The following is a 25,942-nucleotide window of genomic DNA, read 5'->3' as shown; positions in this document are numbered from 1 at the left end:
CAGTCAGAATCAAGCTGCTGAACTGTTGGCAGTTGGCAGTCAGCAGAAGTAGCGTGCAGTACGATACTGCATTCTAACCACTGCACTACCACAGTAATAGCGGGTCTTATGGTACACCTATGATGTTTGCTTGTCCTTCCATCACATTAATAGGAATTGACATGCATTCATTCAGACTGAAGATAAAGACAGAATACTTGGTAGTAGCACAAAACTAATTAAGTATGGTTTACCTGATTAAGTTACCCAAGACTGTTCTGGCCAAGTGAGTACAGAGTGTTTCACTGAAGGAAGGAGCTGAATCATCAGATTTTAACAGCTGTACTGTAAAGAAGCCCATCAAACAGCATTAACTTCCATTCAGTCTCTAATATGTACGGAGACAAGCTCAGCTGAAACTCCGTTTTGGGGAGCCAGGTGGGCACCCACTTTTCAGGAGAGGGTTTCCTCCAGAGGCAGCATTCATTTTAGAAGCTAAACAGAGAGAAGTGTGTTCATTAGAAGGGTGGGATGGAAATCTTTGTATAAATACATCACAGTGTTAATTTAGAGCCTGTTAGAGATTGAGACGCCTTTAACATACCTACCATCTCTTGTTAAATTTTCTTCCAGATGGAACAATACACCTATGGATGAAGCTTTGCACTTTGGACATCATGATGTATTCAAAATTCTTCAAGAATATCAAGTTCAGTACACCCCTCCAGACAACTCTAGTAATGGAAAAGAAAACCAAACTGTACAGAAAAACCTGGATGGCTTACTATAACACTCTTCTAACCGAGATTCAAAGTTTATGATCTATTTAATTGTGGAAAATGATTATGAAGAGTGTGAGTGTTTCTGTTGGATAGTGATGTATATTTTCCAGAGTACTGCTTTGTTCCAATGTTACAGCAGCTTTGTTCGTTGCACACAAAAGACAATAGTTTCTTTTTCAGAAAAAAAACAACTATTCATAATGTGAGCAATATTACCTTGTGCTACGTGCAAGTGATAGAAAGTATTGTTGGCTATACGCACAGGGGTTTGGGGGTGGGGGCGGGGAAGGGATATCTCCATGAAGCTTTACTCCATGGTCATACTCATGAAGCTTTTTTGTCCTGCTTGCTGTGTATACATGGATAATTTTAAGAAAGCTGTCTGCGAGTATACCTGAGCCAACATAGTTGTCGTCTTGCTAGATTTCGAGATTTGTTGCTCTTGTGGATTCAATCTGGCATCTTGGAACATAAAGCACTCAAAACGTTTTCCCACCATACCTGCTTACATCATGTAATTTCTTACATATGGACTGACGGATGCTGCCTAGGCTTAACTCTTTGTTCCAAGTGTTTTTTATCAGGGAATCTCTTCCAAGATTTATTTGACCAAACAACGTAGGAGAATGTAAGTAGAGAATACTGCACCTGTAGGCTCTTTGTCCTGCTTCCCACCCCACCCTCCCTCATTCAACTGGTTGAAAGTTTTCCCCGTGGTGAACTGTGACCTATGGCAAAACATTGTGATCACACCGCACCTGGTTTGGTCATAAACTGTATGTATACATGCTAAACTGGATGTTGCTCAGTGAACATGCTCAAATTCATTTATGCCAAGACGATTTTTCAACTGGGAATTCACCTTGTAAGTAGGTCATTTTTTTTTTTTTTTTGCCTTTTGCCCAACCATTTCATTCACAGCGACACCCTCCTTCAAATTTGTTCTTTCACTTAAAAGTTTGGCCATATTGACCCTGTAAGATTAACCTCTAGAAAGTTCACTTGCAGCTGACCAGTTTTTCCCTAGAGCAGAACATTGGCCAACACTCATATCCCAGATGCCATTATGGAAAACTCATTAATTCATACCTCCTGTGGCCAGCACATAAAAAGTTATTTTAAAAAATGTTGTCTATATAGGGAATGTTGCTCCAGACCCACAGCCCCATTTTAAAGTGCTAGAATGTTTGTTGACCAGTCAACGTTTTAGTACTTTGCATTTTACTTTATTATTTTTGCTTTAAAACCAAATAAAAATGGTGAAGAAAATAACCAACACATAAAAATGGAAACAGCTTATTTTTCCCTTTAGCCATTACCCTCTCCCCAAAAAGAACCCCACCCCTTACTTAGCAGCTACCAATCTCTTGCAACTATAGTATAGCATTTCATTCTTATGAGTTGTATTTCATAAGTCTTTGTAGCTCCTGGAGTTAATTTATTTATATGTATATTTATATTATCTTCAGTTCAGTTCTGCTGTTGCCTTCCATGGTTTCATTCCAAAAATAGTGCAACAGTGAATTTTAAACATTTTATTTATTACATCTAAAAGTGAGTTTTATTTGTATCTTAGTACTACAGTCAACTTATTCTATCTCATTTTGTGTGCGTGTGCGTGTGTGTTTGTGTTGCAGTGGACTGGCACCATTTTTAGCTTCAGGGCAGGATTATCAGTGACTTTACTGACCTGATGAGCAATTGTGACTGATTTGGCTTGACATTTGGCTTTATTATAGGGAATAAACCATGATGAATGTATTCTTTGCTTGTCACCATTTTCCCATGACTTAAACTTGAGTGTAACCATTCTGAAGGTAAGATTTATTTTCAGGATTACAAATCCAAATGCGTTGCATTTTAAAATAATAAACAGGCCAAATAAAATAAAGTTAAATAAATAAAGGTAGAAAGCTTGGATTATTTTTTTTTTCATATCCAGTCTGCATTCTGTGAAAGTGTACTGTGTTGTAAGGTTGTCAGTTGTGGCACCATTGCCCTAAAACTTAGAAGTCTATCCTACTGTTCTTAATATATATATATATTATATATATATATGTGGGCAATGTTTGTTTTTCTAAAGAAGCATTTGGTAAATGTGGAAGAGAGTTACGTGCACCGTGTTGCTGTTCATGGGACCAGCATGAAAAAAAGTCCACAGAAGAATGCAATAAAGGCCCTTTATTAATTACTTAACAATAGCTATGATCAATTACAGGCAATATGACACAAATAGAATAGAATAGAATTTATTGGCCAAGTGCGATTGGACACCCAAGGGATTTGTTTTGGATAACAAAGACCACATTACACGCAATTTAATATTATAACAAATGCCAGTGGTGTATACTCGGATTGCTTTTGCCAATTTCTGTAGCAGCATAGGAAGCAGTTGCTGGAGTGCCTAGACTAGGAAAAATAAATTATGCCTACTAGTTCTGACCAGTTCGATATGTGGTTAAAATTATCTGAAGAGGCCAAAAAGATTCAGGGACACTTTGCTTCAGGATTTATGTTACCTCTAAGGAACAGGTAATTGCTCTTAGACTTTGCCTTTAAAATCATAATTATTTTTGTGCATGTGAGAATCCTTATTCTCTTATTCCTATTCTCCACAAATGTAGGGCTTTCTGTGCAATTTCAGAGATTTCAAGAGTCTCTTTTCTCTTTTAATATTTCTTGGGAGCAAGTAACTTGACCAGCAGTCTTTCTCCCGAGCTCACTGATTACAGTGAGCCAGTACCATCTTATGATCTGCTAAAAGAAGTGCATGCATTTTTGTAAACTGGAATTAATTGCAGTATTTGAGAGTTACTGTGAAAATGAATGTTAGCTTAGATTTTAATGCTTGAGAGGACCGGGGAAAGAAAGTTGAAATTATTACAGTCTCCCAAGGAAACTGTGTTATAGAAATTCATTCATTTTTACCTTTTATTCATCAGAAGGGCAGCAGAGGCTGTTGGAATGTACTGACTGGCTAGTGCTGGGGGTGGGGGCAGCAACTCCTGAAAGTTGAGTGGTATGGCAGCAAGAACTACCCCAAGATTTACCTCAAGATAAAAAGATAATCCTAGATTGTTCGGACTCAAACGGTCTCCAGAGGAGTTGGAGACCTGTAACTTTTCACACACGGGTCCAACTGAGCCTAAGCAACCTTACATATAAAAGCTGGAAATATTATTGAACACGACATCACGAAAACAGCTACGTAATTGATTACTAGATAAATATTTTTAGTAGCAAGTAAGCATTTCTGAAGATTCAAGCCACTCTTGCTGTAAACCAGAGTACACACCATACTACAAGATATAAAGCTGCTTAAGAGCTAAGTGATGAAACTCCTACGGATCCTATTTTATGCCAGCTGGCCTAGCCAGAGTTCACGGCGTACATTCTGTACACATCTGCAAGAGAGAAAACAGATGAACTACCAGGTTAAAAAAAAATCTCACCACTCCATGCAATCAGCATTACAAGCAAGATACAAGCTTTCAAGCCAGCTGGGGATTCTGGGAGTTGAAGTCCACCAGGCTTAAAGTTGCCAAGGTTGGAGAGCCCTGACTTAGATCACAAGTGCACTTAACATACAAGCTGGGCTGTTGTAATTTTGACTTCAGGTGGAAGACCCAAACTGGCAGGAAGGTAGACAGCTGAAACAATATACCTGCAGAATTCATCAACTGCCTTGTAGCAAGGAGAACGTACCTTTATTGTTTTGTTGTTAGTTGCGAAGTCGTGTCCGACCCTATTGACTATACGCACTTTTGTTGGCAGGGTGATGTCTCTGCTTTTTAGTATGTTGTCTAGATTTGCCATAGCTTTCCTCCCCAGGAAAGAAGGAAAGGAATAAAGGATAAAGGAAAACCTTTATCATAGACTATACTATTTACAGTATCAAGGATAGCTATAGTGCTTATAGTGCTTGGTTGGAGATGACAGGCTTGCTACAAAAGCAGTTTAATGCATTGTTAGACCACAAAGCAACCCAATTGTCATTTACTCACCATAATTTCTGCAGAAGTTACCTCTTGCACTACCTGATCAAATTCTTCTGGGGACATAGGCAGAAGGGCCTCGGGGCCAGGCAATCTGGAAGGGTGGCTGAAGGATAGCAAAGGACACAAACGATTAGTTTCTAATGAACTGGGACATGATCCATTAGTCCTGGCATAACAGTTGTCTCCACATCACTATTTCTAGGCTTAGCCTGCAGATGACCATCACTATCGCCTACAAAACATTCTCAATTCAATCACAGAGCCTTCTCGCCACACTGAAACACAAATGACTTGCTTTGAGCCAACAGCCTATTAGCTGACATCAGCCCAAGTTTATACTGAAAATCTATTAAACTTCTATTAAAGAGGAGGGCATGCATACATGCATTTCCTGCTTGAGGTAACACAGAACTTGTGCTTTAGGATTTTCACAAATAAATTCAGCAAGGAGGCAGCAAGGGCAAGTACCTTTATTCCAGAGATATCACTATTTTGGCCAATTCAATTTTTAAAAAAATGAAATGCTATGTTTGTGAATATTTTATCCCCAAAACCCATCATGGACAAAACGTGCAGGTGAAGACAGCTGGATTCTAAGGTTGCTACATTTTGGGATAGAACTTCTCTTCCCTGCTAGCTTAAAGACTCTGCAATACTAAACCTGCCCAAGACTCATGGGATTACATTACCCCAAAGGAGCTGCAAAATAAATGATTCAATACACCTGTTTAGGTTTTCTTCCTTCACTGTGAAATAGCAAAAGGTTCCTTTTTTTCTAAAACATTTGTCAAGCGTAGATTATTCATACAAATTGGAAAACTAATCTTTTCTTTCAAAACCAGTTAAAATCATATGCAAATTTGATAGATTAAATTTCCTTTTGGTTTTCCTGGCAGATTTAGGTGGTGGAATTTGAGGAACATTCTTAATTGAAATCTCTCTGCCCACCTACAGCTAACAAGATCATCCAAGTCCTGTAAAGAGCTATATTGTTCCTCTTCCACTCTCCAAATCTATACGATGCACATGATACTGAGAGAAATAAATTCCTGTACAGGCAATCTTCGACTTAACAGTTCATTTAGTGGCCATTCAAAGTCACAATGGCACAGAAAAACATGACTTCAGACCGTTTTTCACACTTACGACCATTGCAGTGTCCTGGGGATCCCCTTTTGCAAACATCTGACAAGCAAAGTCAATGGGGAAGACAGATTCACTTAACAACTGCAGTGATTCACTTAACAACTGTGGCAAGGAAGGTCACAAAATGGAGCAAAACTCAACGTATTTCTCATCTAACCACATAAATTTCCGGCTCAATTGTGCTCTTAAGTTGAGGACTACCTATATACTAGTCAGATTTATTTGCAAGCCAATTGTTTTAAGGATCTTTTATGATAGGAAACTAACTTACAACAATATTATGATCCTTACATACAAACTGGACAAGGTACAAATGCGTAAGCATTGAACGCAAACCCTGTCAATATGTTTAACATCTAATTTAGGGAAGGGTTTAAAAATATTTGCAGGACGGGAAGAGTTTTATTTGGTTGCTGTGAAGAGGACATTGCAAAAAGCCAGGGGTGATGCAGCACATAAACATAAGGCCAACAGCTGAATTGGGAGGGAAGCAGAATAGATTTAACATGGGAGGACAGCATGCAGCAGCCAAGCAGGAGTAGAGAGTAGAAAGGAAGGATGTGTGAAAGCAACCAGCCAGTCTTTTCACTGTGAATGCTCTGTTCACCAATCTCCTTCCCTTTAAGGACCCTGACCTGGGACCCCCAAGTCTTTGCTATTTCAATTCCTCCTCTTCATCCTCCCCCCAACCCACCTCTTCCTCCAGCCAATAAATTATAATTCTGCCGCCAACCTTATCACACACTCAGACACCCCCAATAAATTGAGGAAGTCTGCTGGGTTTCCCCTCCCCCCCCTAAAAACTCTATTAAAAACCAAAGAGGCACATTATATCATTATCCAAAATCCACAACTTTATTTTGACATGTGGTGCAAGAACAAAGTGTGGGCGAGCAGAAGTTGTGTCCTGCAAACTTGATTATCAGTGCTGGTGGTAGTGAGGGAAAGGGAAGGTGGTCCAAATCTTAGGTTCCAGAATCAGTACAGGCATAAACCAAGACCACCATTCGGCTATGGCGGTTCCCAGAGGCCACGTTGAAGGTACACGACCATAGCACTTGAGCAAACTTGGGAAGAATGCTTCTATTCTGTCACAGTATGATATTGGCCAGTGCTAAAGGTGACACCCCAGTACTTTCAAAGTGTACTCTCTTCTCTTCTTGGCAAACTCACACTTCAGATACAGAGATTAGTTCAGTTCTGATGTATCCTTTGCCTTTACCATCCACATCCATGGGCTCCGAAGCTAGAAAGAAGCACACAAAAAGTTTTATTTTTGCATCTGGGAAACAGAAAACACCCAGACTAAGCTAATGTCTAAGCCAGATGTTCTCAACTGGAAGCCATATGATCCTTTGATATTTCAAGGGACCACTGATGAAAAACATGTAACATCTGTGTGTACATCGTGCCAAGGGACCCCCCCCCTCCCAAATAGGCAACGTGTATCATACTACAAATAGTGTCTTGGTGACACTAGAAAACGCACCTCTTACTGTCCCATATCTATGGAGGTGGCACCGATGCAAAATGATTGAGAAACATCTTTCTCAACTTCCATGCCGTGAAAATATTTACAGATCCCTCACATCCTGGACATAAACTGTTTCAACTCCTACCCTCAAAATGACGCTATAGAGCACTGCACACCGGAACAACTAGACACAAGAACAGTTTTTCCCCGAAGGCCATCACTCTGCTAAACAAATAATTCCCTCAACACTGTCAAACTATTTACTAAATCTACACTACTTTTAATCTTCTCACCTTTCAAACTTATCAATGTAGACATGAACCAAACCCACTTTTGAAAAACAAAAATCGAAGCAGCTTGTGTGTCAGCAATGCTTTCAGATGAAGGTCAGCATGTTTCATATGGCACCAAACTTACTCCTTGCCCACCCCCGCATCTAGATTCCAAAGAACTATTGTCGGATTCAGGGGTAGAAGAAGAGAAAGCTGAGATTCCTGATGTAGTCTCCGAGGGTATGCCAAAATTGAGGCACACAAGCAAGCACAAACTGACATGAGAACTTCGTCCTTGTGAAAAAGCAGGTTGCAGAGAGAAAACTACTCACACTCTTTTTGTCTAGAGTAGTATTTTCCGAAGGCATTGTCTTTGAGAGTGGCTGGATACAGATACTTCAGGGGGTTCTCGGGAAAATTCTCTGCCGCCATCACTTTGTAATTGCGAATGATATCTGGCAGGCTGACTGCAGAGAGTTCCTTTCTTGTATAGGGCTCTACAGAGTGGAAGGATGGATCTGGGGCAAGGCGAGATGGGGTGGGGGAAAGAAACAGGAGAAGAGAAATGTTACAAGTTTTTCAATAAACAATGAACATATTTTTCAAGGGTCCCAAAGGTGCTTTTTTTCAAGAGGCAACGGGACTTTCTTGCTTTTTCTTTCAAGACATTTCACTTTTCATCCAAGAAGCTTCTTCAGCTCAATATTTTTCAATTGTTTTATTTGGGACTGCTTTTAACAGAAGCTTGACAATGTAGAAATTTATCAAAAAGTTTTGCCAGAATTGGAGCAATGGAGGTTTTTTCCCCCCTGTTATTTCCATTTCCCATCTACAGTATAGAAGTTGCTAGAAAGTCTATAGATGGAAGCTGCGAAAATTACAGGATTACCATTGTTCCTGATTTACACTTTAATTTACACTTTACACTTTATGATCTCTTTAGAATTTCTTGTAATCTGTAATAATCTTTTCCGAAGTTCTTTCAGAGAGCAATTTGTCTGTAGCAGACCACTGCCATCTTGTGGCCTGTCCAGAAATTGTATTTTTTAAAATTAATTTGCCATCTTATTGTATTACTGTGATCTGAGCAGAGATATATTTATATCCTTGGGCACTGAATTGTTTGCATGTTAATATTTAAACAGGGTTTTATTTTCTTAAAAAAGAGAGGGATTGAGGGAGGGAGGAAGATGAAAGACACCAAATTTAGTTATCTCCAATTTTATAGAAAGAAAATCTACTCATCAACCTTGAGTAGATAAAGAGAATGCTATTGCATTATTCCACTAAACCCATGACAGCAAACCTATGGTATGTTTGACAAAGATGGCACGCAGAGCCCGCTCTGTGGGCACCCGTGCCATGGCCAGCTGTTCTTCTGAGCTCCGTCACACGCATACGCGCTGGCCAGCTGGTCCAGCATGCATGTGCATCAGCCACCTGCTCTCTTCCGGGTTCTGGTGTACGCGCCAGCTAACTGTCCGGCGCATAACGGAACCTGGAAGAGCAATTGGCCGCTGCACACATGTGCACTGGCCAGCTGCTCTCTTCCGGGTTCTGGTGCGTGTGCACGCATGTGCACATACACGCACATTCCGGTTTCAGCACCCAGTGCTGAAAATGTTAGCCATCACTGCCCTATACTGTATAATATTTTATTTATTTTATTTTATTTTTATTTTATTTTTTTATTATTTATTATTATTTATTTTATTTATTTATTTTTATTTTATTTATTTTATTTTATTTTATTACATTATTAATTTTATTAAACAAAGGCAACTGGGTTCTTATTCCATAGAATTGCAGAAATTAATAGGGATTTACCTTACTGGGAGAAACCAGACCTGAGCTTGTTAAACTGTGAATTTTTCCAAGTTGGAAACACAGAATCTCCTTTCTAAAGCACAAGAAAGCTCCCAGTATAAAGGGCATTGGGCAGGTTGGTCACAACACAAAGCCTTTCCTCCAGGTTTTGCTTACTGTTTTCTGGCCCTTCCACCCAGGTGAAAGTGATCGCTCCTTCTCGACTACTTTCACTGAACCTCAAAAGAAACGTCCCAGGCTCCATATCCTTAAGCAGGATGCGCTCTTGCTCCTTGCTGACAAAGCCCATGATGTGCCTGCAACATGGGGAAGAAGAACATTCATATCCTATCAAATATTCAAGGACTGCATGATCCCAGTGGCAGGCCTCCCAGCCCTCTTACTATAAAGCTATGAGAAAGTCCCTCTCCCCATGTACACAGAAAGATTTTGGTTCTTAAAAGGGAAATCGGAGGAATTCCAGCAAGGGAACTACAGGTAATCCTGGACTTACAACAGCTTGCTTAGTACCCTTCAAAATTACAATGGCACTGAAAAAAGTGACATGACCTTTTTTTTACACACGATCGTTGCAGCATCCCCAAGGGCACAAATGGTTTACATTTGTATGTTTGACAACTGGCTCATATTTATGATGGTTGCAGTGTCCTGGGGTCATGGGATCCCCTTTTGTGGTCTTCTGACAAGTCAATGGGAAAGCCAGATTCGCTTAACAACCATGTTACTAACTCAGCATCTACAGTGATTCGCTTAAGAAATGTGGCAAGAAAAGACGTAAAATGGGGCAAAACTCACTTAACAAATGTCTCACGTAGCAAGACATTACTATTTGGGCTCAGCTGCGGTTGTAACATGAGGACTTTACCTGTAACAGTTCCACTTTCAATCTAACTAACCTTGCTACTGGAAACTCTGTAAGATTAATGCTGGGTAAAATAATTTACTTTTCCTTCAGGCAGCTGCCTACATCCTGACAACAGATTTTATGTTGCACCATTAAAAAAGCATTTGGCTGCACTTGTGGGGTTTCATAATAGAGAAAGATTAGAAAATGATCTTTTAGGCTTTGCAGAAATCTAGCAGCACTTTAAAAGAACAGTGGAAAAACACTATAATGGTTCTTTCACTAATCTTCCACCCCAGATTAGTCTGAAACTCCCATATCGTTTCTCTATTTCTTCTTAAGCCTTTTTACATGCAGCAGGCACAGGGAACAATGGTCTTTCTTAAGTACTATCATAACACCATATTAAAACTGCCCAGGTTCCAAGTTTGGAAGAACCTGGTAAGTTGCCATTAGCGATGCAGTTTTTATTAAGCAGAAGAAACCTTCCATTTCCTTGCAACAGCATTGCAGACACTCTCTAAATCTGCTATGAAGCCTCAAGTCTGAAGAACAGATTTTCAAAGCTAAGAGGGGTATGGTGGGAAAGAGAAAGAAATCTCATTGTGCAGAAAAAAAGAAAAACAGATTCCATTCATACACTACAGGATTCTTCCTTTTAGGGTTCTAAAGTTAACAGAGTCCAAGGGAGTCATTTTCTGGTGTATCGCTGACTGTAAATATTGCTTGACTTCAATATGCTGCGAAGTCTGACTGAAATCAATCCAGACTTGTCTGGGTTCTATTTGGGCCCTGGACAAAAGATGCTTACCCATCGTTCCAGAGGAAGAGCAAGTGTTTCCTAATCAGTTCAAGGATCCCTTCAATCCACAGCCAAAAGGAAAAATTTTTATCGTTCAGGTTTTCCTGAAATCAAGAAATGACAAAAAGCTGAGGGGACAAAAATTGCCCACTGATCTAGCATCAATCCTCTCAAGGGTGTTCGTTTTTAATTTAATGTTCACCTTTTGTCACTTGCTTGGTGTTTTCACATTTGTTTGCAGTACTCATTTTTCTGAATATTTAAAATAGGGGTGTCTAAAGGCTTAGAGTGGATAAGTTGCAGCTTCAAGGCCTCCATTATCCCATAATTCCTGTCCTTCCATTTTTCAAACCCTGCTTCCTAGAATGAATATTAGATTGTGAAGTTCTTGGTGCTCTCTAAAGTTTGGTTGGGTTTTTTTGTAGACTTTTTGTTACTCGAATAGATAACATCTTCACTGAATTAAACTGCCACAAACACACACACACAAAAAAAAACCCAGAGTGCATCTAGGAGCTAAAAGCTTTCTTACCCATTGTTTATTGTTTGCAAGAGACACCTCCTATACACTCTGGGTTTTTTTGGGGGGAGGGGGTGGTTTCTCCTGAGAAATCCCCAAACAGTAAAGGTTTTATTAACAAGTCATGTGAAACATCTATTTGCCACGTTGGAGGTCAAGTGGGACACCGAATTCTATGCTTAGTATCTTCTTCCATGGCAAGCAACCACTAGTGTGGAAGACAATTCAGCAGTCGCAATGGAAGGGCTGGGAAACCAGTGCTCCTCCAGATACTATTAGATTCCCATCTCCGATGAGCTCAAGGTGGTATGGATCAGTGGTGGGTTCTAACCAATGTTACTACCGGTTCACTTCGCGCATGTGCTTTGTGCGCAATCGGCACTTGCGTGCTCATTTTGCTTGCACACACACCAAACTTGTGCTTCATGCAAGCGCACTGAATTGCAGAACAGCTGAGGCACGGGAAACTTCTCTGCCGCACCTTTCAGCTGGGCTAAAAATGAAGGAATAAAGGTAGGTATAGTGCAGGGGCAGGCGGAAGGGCCTAGATGACAGTCAGAGCGAACTGGTTGGCTCTCACATCAACCTTTCCGCTACCGGCTCTCCCAAACCGGAGAGAACTGGTAGCAACCCACCACTGGTATGGATGCTTGTAAGGACTGTGAATTATGGTAGGTGTTCCTCCCAGTTTCAGCTCTGTTCTTTTGCCATCCATTAATTTGTTCCAGAGTCAGGGTCCCATTTCCTGCTGTTGACACTAAACCATAATGGGTGGATCTATACATCATGTGAAGCCTAAAGGAAAATTCATCGTAGAGACTACTGCACTGTACATAAACTAAAACAACCAATGATCATGTCTACATTGATGGAATGTAAACAGTCCAAACTATTCAAGAACAACATTTGTGTTCTTACCCCAGGCATGATTCAGCCAGAACCAAGGATAATTCAGATGCACTCTTTTATAGTAGGGAGAAAATCCAACGAGCAATGCTTTATATTAAGTTACATTGATCTCCATAACATTAGCTGAGGAACAGCAATTCATACCTTGCAGAATCTTGCCCATGAAATAAGGCCATCTGGAGTACATCCATTTGCTAAAAGAAGGAAAAAAAAAAAAACCCAAGACATTTCCATCAGGTTACTGACATTTATGCATTTATACTGTACCAACATAGAATGCAATCCTGAGATTAAATCCTATGCACAAATTATGTTTTGAATTTTAAGTACCACCATCTAGAAAAGGTCTGAGGAACATGCAGCTTAAGGACTGCTTTTCTCAACTTGTTCCCATCCAAATGTCCTGGACTACCCAATACCCAAAAGCCATAAGACCAGGGGTGAAATGCTCCTGGTTCGAACTGGATCGCCCGATCCGGTGGTTCAGAGAACCGATAGCAAAAATCCCTGGCCTCCCCACATGCCCAGCTGAGCTGTGTGATCATCAGAGATTGTTGGTTTTTTTTACTTTTAAAAGCATTTTTTCTTCAGTCGAAAAAATGCTTTTAAAAGTATAAAAAAAGCCTCAGATGATTATGCTGCTTAGCTGGGATCATTAGAGGCTTTTAAAAGCATTTTTTCTACAACCCTCTTCAATGGAAGAGGTTGTAGAAAAATGCTTTTAAAAGTAAAATGCTTTTAAAAGTAAAAAAAAAATTGGCCACGCCCACCCAGTCCCATTACCCTCCACCAACCCAGGCCCACAGAACCAAATTTTACATTTCACCACTGCATAAGACATCTGTTCAATTATTAGTGCATTGTTCATGACTGAGTTTGAAGGATGAATAGAATTGGATTTAAAATTTATTTTCATAAATTTGGAATCTTCATTTCAGCATTTCCTTGGCTTTTGTGTTTTGTTTTGTTATTATCCTGAGAGGCAGTCTACATTCTCCATCCAAACAAATTAAATAAAATTAAAACCTCATTTAATCATGTCAGGGAGAGCTAAAATCTCTCATCATCATGCCTCTATGCCAGGGGGTATCAAACTCAATTTCATTGAGAGCTTCATCAGGGTTATGTTTGATCTTGGGGGGCTTGGCCAGGATAGGCGTGACCAGCTCGATGTCACTCATGTTGGAGTAACTGTGGTAGCCTGAGTGCTCTGCCAGTGAAAACAGAGCTCACGAGGGCCGTGTGCGGCCCTCCTCAGCTCCATGTTTTTGCTGGCAGAGGGTTGCAGGAAGCTGTTGCAGCTGAAAACGGCGCTCAGGAGGGCTGCGCGTAGCCCTCCTGAGTTCCGTTTTTGCTGGCAGATGCACCATGGGCTGGTCCTTCGCTGTTTTCAGGGCAGCCCCACGGGCCAAATCTAAGTACCCCACAGTCCAGATTCGGCCCATAGGCCTTGAGTTTGACACCCCTGCTCTATGCTATACAGCCAAGAGATTCCACTACTGAAATTATTTTCATCTTTTGCATTTCAACCTTTTAATCACTCAAAAATGGACAAAAGATGAGAGGCTAACTGAAAGATAGGAAAAATTAAGCACTAACTCTAAAACCAGAGGCAATGTGAAAATTCAGAGGGCTTCTGGAAATGATGATTTGAGCCCTTCCAGTCTTCACCCTACAGAGAATTTATGAAGCAACTTACGAAGCAACTTCTCTCCGATCATTTCCAGCTGATCTGTACTGAGTCCCCTTTTTGTGACAGAAGAAAACTGCCAGCTCAGCACTTCAGAAAGCTGTGACCATCTTGCACATGGTGGATTAAGGAAGAAGGACAAATTCTAAAATGGAAGCAGATTAGGATATGTAGAGCAAATATCCCCCACTTTTCTTGTGGGGTACAGTTTGACAGATTGTCTACTGAACTTATGCTTCATAACTGGGCAAGGAGGCCTTTTTTGGTAGCTGTGTCTGGGCCTGAGAAAGATCTATCCCACCTGCTTATCCATAACTATAATCCAGAAGCTACTTTTTAGGAATGTCTTTTGGAAAGACATTACTCACTTAAATACGGCGCCTTTAACAGATGCCGATAGGTTTTATGTTTCTAAGAGGTTTTAAAGCAGCTGCTTTGAACTGACCAGATCTGAATGAAGAGTAAGCTGGATATAGAAGGCTTTAGGAATAATAAATAAATGGGAACACTTGAAGGTCACTCAATGAGCTTCAGGAATGAGATGGGATCTCAATCTACATCAGCACCATCCTGCTCTGAAATTCAGTGAGGCAGTCCCAACTGACAATTTCCAACATCTCTGGTTTTTAATTTCCATCGTTTGAAAAACACAAACAAACACACAGGTGAAGGGCACTCTAACTACCACACAGTAGTGCTCGCAACTGGCTAAGATTTCATGTTTAAGTAGGAAGTTTTGCCACGCAAAATGCTGGCACTCAGATGCTACAAGGAGCACTGTTAACTTGGTAAAAAACAATCTAGGATTGCATAAAAACCTTAGGAGTATGTTGGCCACTCAATAAGTCTAAACCAGGGGTTCCCAACCCCTGAGTCAAGGGCCGGAACTGGGCCATGCAAACGTTAGGCAACTTGGCAAGTGCACAAAACTCCATTTGTGCAAGCTGTGAGCCCGCCCCTACCACTTGTGCAGAACCATCCTGTCTCCCACCACCATCACCACTGGTCTGCAGAGCTGGAAAGACTGGAGGAGGACTGCTGGTCTAAACCAACCCACGATACCAAAGAAACAGTATTAACAAGTTTAAAAACAGACACTAACACTCAGAAATCAGACAGTTGGAAAACAGACGGGGGGGGGGAAAAAACCAGTAGAAATTTCTAAAATTCCTTGTATTCAATCGCAAAATCAGAAAACTCCATTCTTATTAAGCAGTATCAAAGATTTGAAGGTTCCTCTATGAATTTTCATTTTTTTTCCTCAAACAGAAACCCAGAATATTTTTGTTAGCTTTTTTCAAAAACTGGAATGTTTTGGAACATTCCAAATTTTGAAAATATAAATGATTTGACAGGAATAGGCATGTTATCTCCCCTTTTCCAGAAAACAACCATTTTTACCTATAGAATTATAAATCAAGACATTTTTCAATATCTCCTCAAAAAGCCATATAAACAATTTCAATCATAGAAAAGGTGCTTGTTAAGTTACCTTGGGTTCATTCATCAGCATATTGTACCATAAAATGGAAGCCCATCCACTTGGTAATTGGCTGACGTTTGAGATCACAACAATTGGAAGGGAAAGGGTCTGGAAAGAGAAAATTGCAGAGACAAGTTAAGCAAATATTCATAAATGGTGAATTCCACCTAAAGGCAGAAAAAATGAAGCTAGGTTCACATATCACAGGGTCATGGCTTTTAAAATAGTTTTGGATAAGCTAGGAATGCAAAACCACTTTAGATATAATCCGTATATCTAAACTGTGAATTCAGCCAAAGCTTCAATCCAGCCTTCTCCAAGTATTAGCCTTTTAATTCCATCCTCCTCTGCCATGCAGAGAAGATGAGAGTTATGGCTGTAAACGAGAAGTGCCAAACTCAATTTTTGTGTTTGACCTTGGGGCGGGCTGGGTGGGTGTGGCCAGGATGGGCATCCGGGCTCCATTTTCAGCCACAACAAGCTCTGTTTTTGCTGGCAAAGGGCTGCAGGAGGCTGTCGCGGCCGAAAACGGAGCCCAGGGTGCCTCATTTGGCTCACCCAAGCTCCGTTTTCCCTGGCAGACGCACCACGGGCCAGTCCTTTGCTCTTTCCAGGGTGGCCCCATGGGCTAGATCTAAGCACCCCTTGGGCCACATTCGGCCCACGAGCCTTGAGTTTGACACCCCTGCTCTAAACTAACAGAACTGAATGGCATAAGTTTGACATCAACTTCACAATATACAATGGTGTCATTTCATCATTAGAGTGATTCAGGATTTAAACAAAGCACAGATCTTCGCATCATCCAAAGGTCTGAGCAACAGCTGCAAAGAATAGGGTAATGAAATAATGAAAACTAATTAGAAGGTCACATTGAGCACCTTTAGTCTAGCCCCAAAGTAGAAACAGAGGTTTGGGCTTTTAGCTCCCAAACATCCTACATCAATCAATTCGGTAAGCCAGGCAAGGACAATCTGACTTTAGATGTAAGGCTGCTTTAACCACTGAGGACCATTTTTCCTAAATCACCACATGCCAAACTTTTCTTAATTTTACTTAAGACTTGTATCAGCATCATAGAATACAGCAACATGTGCATTGCAGAAGCAATGATTATAGCCACTATAACTTCAGTTTCCATTTATCAATTCAGTGAAATGGACAATGGATGAAAGCAGCCAAGAGAACAAAGAGTAACCATCCAATTGCTTTTGAGGTATGATGACAACATTTCACAAACGTGATCATTAATTGGTACCATTTACATTAAGACATTTGACACAATAACTTCTATCATTTATATGGTAACACTGACATGCACACCATCATTTCCAGTAATAAAACAGCCTTCAAAATATTGCATCCAATGGTAACCGCAGCAAACATTTTGGTGCTTTTTACCCATGAATATTCACTGGGTAATTCCCAGTGTTTGCGGGCAACATCAAAGGAATAAAAGTTTTTAGGCTACCTTTGTGGACAGGATTGTTTGGAAATGACCTATAATGCTCTACACAGCATGGGGCTGGGCAGGGGTAAAATCCAGCAGGTTCTGGAGAACCGGTAATGGAAATTTTGAGCAGTTTGGAGAACCGGTAGCGGAAATTTTAAGTAGTTCGCAGAACCGGCAAATACCACTTCTGGCTGGCTCCAGAGTGGGGTGGGAATGGAGACTTTGCAATACCCTTCCCCCAGGAGTGGGGAAGGAATGGGAATTTTACAGTATCCTTCCCCTGGAGTCGAGTGGGAATGTAGATTTTGCAGTATCCTTCCCCTGCCACACCCTCCATGCCACGCCCACCACACCATGCCCACACAGCCGGTAGAAGAAAAATTTGGATTTCACCACAGGGGCCGGGTCAGATGAGGACCATGTCTCCTCAGTTACATTTACTTTTTTTTTTTTAATTTGCATTTATATCCCACCCTTCTCTGAAGACTCAGGGCGGCTTACATATGTTAGCAATAGTCTTCATCCTATTTGTATATTATATACAAAGTCAACTTACTTGACTTCTTTGTATATTATATACAAAGTCAACTTACTTCTCCCATCGAGTCCAACAGAAGAGGCATGTTATGGGTGCCGTCTGATAAGGAATGTTACTGGGACACTGCAGACCCAGGAAGTCAGCATTCCATCTCTGAGGTTACATTGGCCCCGTCCTATGGATCTGATGATGGGATCTGGTAGTGGAATGCAGCCCATGAAATGGTTACAACACTGTTTTTAAGATGGATTGCCCTCGCCTGCAGATGAGGTTAAGTTTTAATGGTTTTTAGAACAGAATTCTTTATTGGCCTAGTATGATTGGACATACAAGGAATTTGTCTCTGGTGCCTACAAACAACCAAGTGATAAGTCATGGATCATAATTCGTTAAGATCCAATCATAAATCATAAGATACAAACAACAATTAATAAATCATAATATACCAATAGGAGAAGGTTGTAGGAAAGATGATAGGTGAGAAAGGTGACAACTATAATACATTTTTTAAATTAAAAAATAGTTTGAACTGTTTTATTCGTTTGCGTTTTTTACTCTATGAGCCACTCACAGACAAAAATGTGAGACGGGCAACTATACAAATTGAACAAATGAACCAACCTGCGGCCCTAAAGTCTGCACATTACGTTTTGCAGCCCTTGGAAACTCCTTTGACTAAGAGGAATCTTTTGACACTTTGACTGTGGAAAATTGGTAGGACAGCTTCCTGGTATTTTGAGCTGAGAAACTAATAAACGTTGTAATAATTCTATTAGATATGCGTCACCTGGAAATGAAGTGGCCATCCTTACTTTGTGATCTTCGATCTTCCTTCAAATGTTAAGTGTGGCCCTTGGCCACATTTCTTCTGAGATGAAATTATTGATATGCTACTCTATGCCTGTAATTTTTTAATCTACTTACTTCCAATTCAATTACATGGCCATTCTGTTCCAATGTTGTCTCAAAACAGAGCGAATGGAGTTCTTCAGTTACAATGAGAGGGCCCTTAAAAAAATAAGAGAGGAACTTTAGTTTAACGCATTTAATTAACTTTAGCTATTTGACAGCCTTCCATTTTATTCTTTCTAATATTGCAGGATATCTATAAAATAGCTCCTCTACAAAAACAGAAAAAATGCAATCCCAACTGAAATTAACTACAGAAATTAAAGAACCCCTTCTAAACTATTAAAGCAGCAGTTATAATTTGGAACTTTAAAACGAAGAATGAGACTTTTATTAAGAGGGAACCTAGGCTAATAAATTGACTTTTAAGGCTTTAAGCGCTAGCTCTGACAGCAGCAAATCAATTTCAAATAAAAAGGCATTCTATCACCTATGGGGGTCATTAATCAGTTACTTTGTTAAAATTTATTAGATATGGAGTCATTACAGGGAAATCATTTGATGTATTAGGTACCAAGGAAAGTGAGAAAGAACCACCTTGTTCCTAAAAGTGTGAACAGTTTGATACTAATGCAAGGTGCCCTTAAAGAAATTTGAATGTCTTTTAAAATGGGATTTTTAAAAAAATCCCAATTCCAAATTGGCTAAGAGTTTATATCTACATAAAATCTTGGATTTGCCTTAATTCAGATGAGAATTTACCTAGCAATTTCACTCTATGCCATCTGAAGTACTAAAATTTTGCGCCTCCTTCCTGAGACGGATCTCAGAATTCCTGCAAACCTCATTGCTGATCATTCCTCTTCTAATCGATTTACAGGTTCAAAACAGAGAGATTAAATCCTTATTCTGCATTGGGCCTTCCAAACTTGGCAGCTTTAAGGCTTGTGGACTTTAAGTCTCTCAGAATTCTCTATCCAGTATGGCTGGCTGAGAAATTGTGGGGTTGAAATTGGAAGTTGAAGTCCACAAGCCTTAAGAGTAAGGGCGAAATGCTCCCAGTTCGGACCAGATCAACCGATCTGTAGCGATGGCAGTGGGTGGTTCGGAGAACTGGTAGCAAAAATCCCTGGCCCCGCCGCCCATGCCCACCCAATCGCCCGTTTGCCACTTCTTTTAAAAAAATGCTTTTAAAAGGTAAAAAAAGAGGCTCTGACAATCACAGTTGAGCTGCCTGATTGTCAGAGCCTTTTTGTTTATTTTTAAAAGCGTTTTTTACAACATAGTCGGCTGAATAGGTTGTAAAAAATGCTTTTAAAAGGTAAAAAAAGAGAAAGATTGCATGCCACAGCTGATCACCCTCCACCGTGCGCTGTTCAACTTACCCCATGCCTCCTTTTGGCATGCACTGTGCGTGCACCTCGCATTTGATGCGTAGTGTGTACTATGCATATGCGCGCTCATGCGCAGCCAGCGAACCGGTAGTAAACCAGTTCAGATTTGACCACTGCTTAAGAGTTGCCAATTAGGAGACCCCTGTTCTATGTGACAAGTTTTGAAAAACAAAAACCAGTGAATCTGATGCTATTACACAATTAGTGATGCAGTTATTGGCTTTTGTTTCTGCAGCGTGGAAGTTTAAAACACAGAATTCTGATTTAGGACTTTTTAAATAAGCTATACAAGTGCTAAGGCATATTTTCCTTACCTCATTAGATCTTGAAACATTCTTTTGCTCTTTTAATTGCTACAAAAGGAGAGAATTTGGTTAAACCACATACTAAATTTATGACCAAATCATACATTTTTTGATTTATGGTTCAAAAGCGTCTTGCTCAGTGTAGCCCCTTTCACTATTTCCCAATTCTTCATATAGGAGTATCCCATATAAATCCATTCCAACTATAAAGGCAACTTTTAACAATTTCCTATAAACCCACCAGGATGAGATTCACCAAGAGGCTTCTATTAGAAAACTAAACTGCAGACTATCCTATCGATTTTTTTGTTTTTGTTTACATTTATAATTACTGGTATTATAAAAGTGTATCATGGAAATTATGATATTCAAACCTTTTAAACTGCAGAAAGAAGAATGGGAAGTATCTTGACAGTAACTCACACTCTCATTGTTTGAACTGGCAGATAATATTAATAAATCAGACTCTTTTCAAAAAGATTGTACTTCATCTCAAAGAATTAATGCGTTCAACCCCGAGAGCCCTGGATATGGATTAATCTCCGTCTCCTAAAAGATTAGATGATGCCTGGCTGCTATGTGTTTTCATCTTTGTTTTATATTATGTATGTTGTGTTTTATTGTAAACTGCCTCAAGCCACAAAGAAATGAGATGGACAGCTATATATAAAGTAAATAAATGTCACACATGAGATATGAATTATGCAAATGACAGTTAAAAAGACTGCAGTAGTCTTTATATATTATCTCAACTATCCCCTTTGCTTGTAAATATTAGACCTGCTAAGTATTTTTAAAGTCACGGTATAGAAAATGTGAGCAGTTTGATTATCTGTGCATACACTACAAAAACCTACCCTTATAACCTTTTGGTTTTACTTCAGTTTATCTCTAAACTAGAACAAATTTGTAAGTTATCAAAAAGAATGAAAGTCACTTTCATTTAAAGAATGATTTAAAGACAAATACTATGCATTTCAGAAACCAGGCAAAACCCTGAAGGTTTGACAGAGTACTTTAAAAAAAAACTGCAAATGGGTCCAATAACTGATAAATTGCTAAGAGAATCGTAATTATGAACTTTTTGAATCTAATGAAACTTACAACTGATTATTTTAAAAAATAAACCATATCCAGTAAATGATATTATTACATTATAATACAAGAATGGATACAACGATGACCTCTAAACCAAATTAATTCTCATTATTAGATCTCTGTTCAAGGAAGCTGGGTTCCATTGCAAAATGGTCGCTCTGGGTCTAACTCTACAAAATGGTACAAAGTACTAAAACTAAAGCAAGACAAAAGGAAGAATGACAAAAGTGCAGCGAGAACTTGAAAGAATCTTTGAGTCCAATCAAAGAAGGATGAACTGTCATCCGTATTCAAAGTTATATGAGACTGCATGAAATAGTTCTTACTTCAGAGCCAAAATCTTAAATCATGAATTTCTCCCCCATGTCCTCATGAATGGAAAGCATGGACAGAAACCATTTGTAGCATAAACTGACATCCTTGTCTCAGTCAGGAATCACTAGGATAAAGTGCTTTCAACTGGAGTTGACTATTTAATTGAGTTTGTGGTAGGTTATTATTTTTCTTATTATGGTTTTTATTTCTTGTTGCCGTTTCTCTCTACGTTTGTATTATTACTCTGCTCAGTGCTATTCAGAGTCTAAAAGATTGGGATAGGCTTCAAAAGGCATAAATAGCAGTATAAAAAAGCAACATTAAGTGCAAAAAGATAACTAGCAAGGAGACAAAGCAACTTCAGCATATCAAATCAAACAAGAGATATTGCAAACACCTCACCAGGTGTCTAAATTCTGCTGAGAGGCTCCCATTTGACTCTTCCATGTTCAATACTTTGGTATTTGTTCCCAAGATGTTGAATTTTCTAAATCTATAAGCGAGATAAATAAAAACAAATGAAACAATCCTATTTGTTATTTAAGAAAAAAATGAAAGAACAGGCACAAACTGATTGAACGTACCCTTTCACTGTGACTTTCTCATTGACATCTCTGCAAAAGAAAAAAAAGTTAGTTTATGAAGTGGTGTCAAAACCCAGGGATCTGGCCCGCAGGGCCACCCTCGAAACAGCGAAGGACTGGCCAGCGGTGCCTCTGCCAGCAAAACTGAGCTCGCAGCCCTCCCAAGCTGTTTTCACTGGCAGAGGGTTGCAGGAGGACATCGCAGCGAAAAACGGAGCTTGCAAGGGGCACAGGCAGCCCTACCAAGCTCCATTTTTGCTGGCAGAGGATTGCAGGAGGCCATCGCAGCCAAAAACAGAACTTGGGAGCCCATTTTCACTGGCAGAGCGCTCAGGCCCCCTCAGGTGCCCCCGACACAAGTGACATCAAGCTGGCCACTGCAGTGGCAACAGCAAAGGAAGTATTTCATTTTCATTTAAACAATGGGAAATAACATTTTTATGAGACATCAGGAAAAAGGTTAAGAGCTGTTCAGCAATACCTTGAGAGTTAATAGATTCTTCCTAAATGGATGTGTTTAAATAGAGGCTGGAGGGCCATCTGTCAAGAATGCTATAGTACTGAATTCCTTAACTGAGCAGGGAAAAGTACTAGATCAGGGTCCCCAACCTGTGGGCCATGGCCTAATGGCCACTGGGCTACGTGAGTGGCCAGCCGAAGCATGCACGTCTGTGTGACGCATGCATGGCCCCACTTGCACGTTGCTGTGAGTGTCATGGGCGTTCATGGTCCCCCACGCACAAGCCTCGTCGCAGGTACTTGTGGCCCTACTCACACGAACCTTATCACAAACGTCACAGACACTTGTGCATCCGCATAGGCGCCTGTCCCTCCCACAAAATCATCCCTCCTTTCCCCCCTCCAGGTTGCCAACCTGGACAGGTTGGGGAACTCTCTACTAGATGATCTCAAAGCTTGCTACAAATCCTTATATTCAAGATTTTTTATCAGATTCTCTTGTTTAAAAAGAAATTAACAGTATTTAACCTTGATGAATAACTAACGAAAGCAGGTAATCAGAAGTTTTAGCTACTGTAACGAAACAAACTGTCAAACTATTATTAAATCTGCACTACTATTAATCTTCTCATCGTTCCTATCACCATCTCCTTCCACTTATGATTGTAACTTTTGGCTTGTATCCTTATGATTTATATTGATATTGTTTCCTGATTGCTTATTTGTACCCTATGACTATCATTAAGTGTTGTACCTTATGATTTTTTATGAAGGTATCTTTTCTTTTATGTACACTGAGAGCATTTGCACCAAGACAAATTCCTTATGTGTCCAATCACACTTGGCCAATAAAAAATTCTATTCTATTCTATTCTAAATAAAAACTGTACAACATTAAAAAATGGAAATCATGGGAATTCTCTAACTGCCAGACAGAGATTACAACAGAGTGTAGAAGAGGGCAAAATTAAAAGTGGTCTAAGTTTGGAAAGTATGGAAATCAAGATCAGGCAGCATTCATCTGAATGGTGATAACAGATCACTTACTTATCAAACTGCACTTGCACTTTCAATTTGTAATTCAGCTCTTGGAGCTTCACCAGCAATCTGGAAGTTCAAGCAACACAAAGGTAAGAATAAAGAAAACAAAGGGCCTCTGTAGCTCAGACTGGTAAGACAGTCTGTTATTAACAGCAGCTGCTTGCAATTACTGCAGGTTCAAGCCCCACTAGGCCCAAGGTTGACTCAGCCTTCCATCCTTTATAAGGTAGGTAAAATGAGGACCCAGATTGTTGGGGTCAATAAGTTGACTTTGTATATAATTACAAATGGATAAAGACTATTGCTTGACATAGTGTAAGCCGCCCTGAGTCTTCGGAGAAGGGCGGGATATAAATGCAAATAAAAAAAATATATATTTTCTGTCTTGATTACCTTCCTTAAACCCTTCAAGAAAAGCATTTTCCTTATGTATCAGCGTAAGGTCTAATTTGGATCTTTGTAATAGAATATTCTTTGATTCTTGAAGATCACAGTAAACAGAAATGGGAGCAAGTGAAATGATCCTCTTGGGGGGGCGGGGGGGCTGTTAACAGATGGTGTAGATCATGGGGATGGCTGCAGAAAGATTTCACCTCCCCTTCCGCTCAAAGACTTTCAAGATTAAAAGACTTAATAAAGGAGACAATTTGTAGCTCAGGGTTGACGTGAGGGGTCCTTGGTGTTCTGAGCTTGTTTTCTTGCAGACGTTCCATTACCCAAACTAAGTAACATCTAGCACTGATGGATGTTACCTAGTTTGGGTAATGAAACATATGCAAGAAAACAAGCAAGCTCAGAGAGCACCAAGGACCCCTCAGGATTAAAAGAAGCATCTGTCATCAGAGGAGGACCACTGAGTTGAAAAGCCGTAACGTGCACACCAACCTACTATTTTACTTATGAGATAACTGCAGGAGCCAATCCTAGTTTGAGCTAGCATGGGTAAGAGCTCTGCACGCAAATTCATTCAATGCAATCCCACATGCATCTACTAAAAACATATGGAAGACAATAGAGCCTTTTCCCCATATAAATAGTTGAAGAATTGTATCCCATGTATCCTGGATAAGGGTTCACATATCGTACTAAGCCATAATATGTTTCATTTTGGTTTCATGTGTTTAACATCCAGCCTTTGTGATTCCAAGTTAAGATCTATGACCTATCTCTGCTTGAGGTGTGGAGCCAATCATGAAATGAGCCTAAGAACCAGAACTTCAGTACTTCAATAGAAGAAACAGCAGAATGCAGAATCAGGCCTGCAGCAAAATCTACATCTAAGTAAATGTTAAATGTGGTGCAACCAAAACAATCTGGAACTGAACACACTCAAAAACGTAGAAATGGTGGTAGACTTTAGGAAAAACCCTTCCATACTTCCACCTCTCACAATACTTGACAACACAGTATCAACAGTAGAAACCTTCAAATTTCTGGGTTCTATCATATCGCAAGATCTCAAACAGCTAACATCAAAAACATCATTAAAAAAGGACAACAAAGAATGTTCTTTCTGCGCCAACTCAGTAAGCTCAAACTGCCCAAGGAGCTGCTGATCCAATTCTACAGAGGAATTATTGAGTCTGTCATTTGCACCTCTATAACTGTCTGGTTTGGTTCTGTAACCCAACAAGAAAAACACAGACTTCAGAGGATAATTAGAACTGCAGAAAAAATAATTGCTACCAAGCTGCCTTCCATTGAGGACCTGTATACTGCACGAATCAAGAAGAGGGCCGTGAAAATATTTGCAGATCCCTCGCATCCTGGACATAAACTGTTTCAACTCCTACCCTCAAAACGACGCTATAGAGCACTGCACAACAGAACAACTAGACACAAGAACAGTTTTTCCCCGAAGGCCATCACTCTGCTAAACAAATAATTCCATCAACACTGTCAGACTATTTACTGAATCTGCACTACTATTAATCGTTTCATAGTTCCCATCACCAATCTCTTTCCACTTATGACTGTATGACTATAACTTGTTGCTGGCAATCCTTATGATTTATATTGATATATTGATCATCAATTGTGTTGTAAATGTTGTACCTTGATGAATGTATCTTTTCTTTTATGTACACTGAGAGCATATGCACCAAGACAAATTCCTTGTGTGTCCAATCACACTTGGCCAATAAATTCTATTCTATTCTATATGCCTTAAAATAGAGTCT

At 39.9% G+C, this 25,942-nt stretch overlaps 2 protein-coding genes across 4 annotated transcripts in view; one reads left to right on the top strand and one right to left on the bottom strand.

Annotated features, from left to right (window-relative positions):
* Positions 1-1,450, top strand: part of GLS (glutaminase) — an 85,634-nt gene extending 84,184 nt beyond the window's left edge. For all 3 annotated transcript variants that reach the window (XM_058188537.1, XM_058188519.1, XM_058188528.1), the window contains one exon: positions 613-1,450. In XM_058188537.1, coding sequence (XP_058044520.1) covers positions 613-769 — 157 coding nt within the window. In that variant the 3' untranslated portion in view covers positions 770-1,450. The remainder of the gene's footprint in view (positions 1-612) is intronic.
* Positions 1,451-2,994: 1,544 nt separating this feature from the next.
* Positions 2,995-25,942, bottom strand: part of STAT1 (signal transducer and activator of transcription 1) — a 43,650-nt gene continuing 20,702 nt past the window's right edge. Inside the window, exons 11-24 of the mRNA XM_058188509.1 lie at positions 23,769-23,828; positions 22,263-22,292; positions 22,081-22,171; positions 20,275-20,313; positions 18,642-18,725; positions 15,736-15,834; positions 14,253-14,388; positions 12,698-12,747; positions 11,134-11,228; positions 9,635-9,774; positions 7,984-8,169; positions 7,079-7,151; positions 4,766-4,862; positions 2,995-4,165 (exon numbers count right to left, since the gene is read on the bottom strand). Coding sequence (XP_058044492.1) covers positions 4,142-4,165; positions 4,766-4,862; positions 7,079-7,151; positions 7,984-8,169; positions 9,635-9,774; positions 11,134-11,228; positions 12,698-12,747; positions 14,253-14,388; positions 15,736-15,834; positions 18,642-18,725; positions 20,275-20,313; positions 22,081-22,171; positions 22,263-22,292; positions 23,769-23,828 — 1,204 coding nt within the window. The 3' untranslated portion in view covers positions 2,995-4,141. The remainder of the gene's footprint in view (positions 4,166-4,765; positions 4,863-7,078; positions 7,152-7,983; positions 8,170-9,634; positions 9,775-11,133; positions 11,229-12,697; positions 12,748-14,252; positions 14,389-15,735; positions 15,835-18,641; positions 18,726-20,274; positions 20,314-22,080; positions 22,172-22,262; positions 22,293-23,768; positions 23,829-25,942) is intronic.

This window comes from Ahaetulla prasina, chromosome 1, assembly GCF_028640845.1.
Source record: "Ahaetulla prasina isolate Xishuangbanna chromosome 1, ASM2864084v1, whole genome shotgun sequence".
In the NCBI taxonomy this organism is placed as follows: Eukaryota; Metazoa; Chordata; class Lepidosauria; order Squamata; family Colubridae; genus Ahaetulla; species Ahaetulla prasina.
Note: the sequence above shows the minus strand (reverse complement) of the source record. Positions and strands in the feature narration are given on the sequence as shown.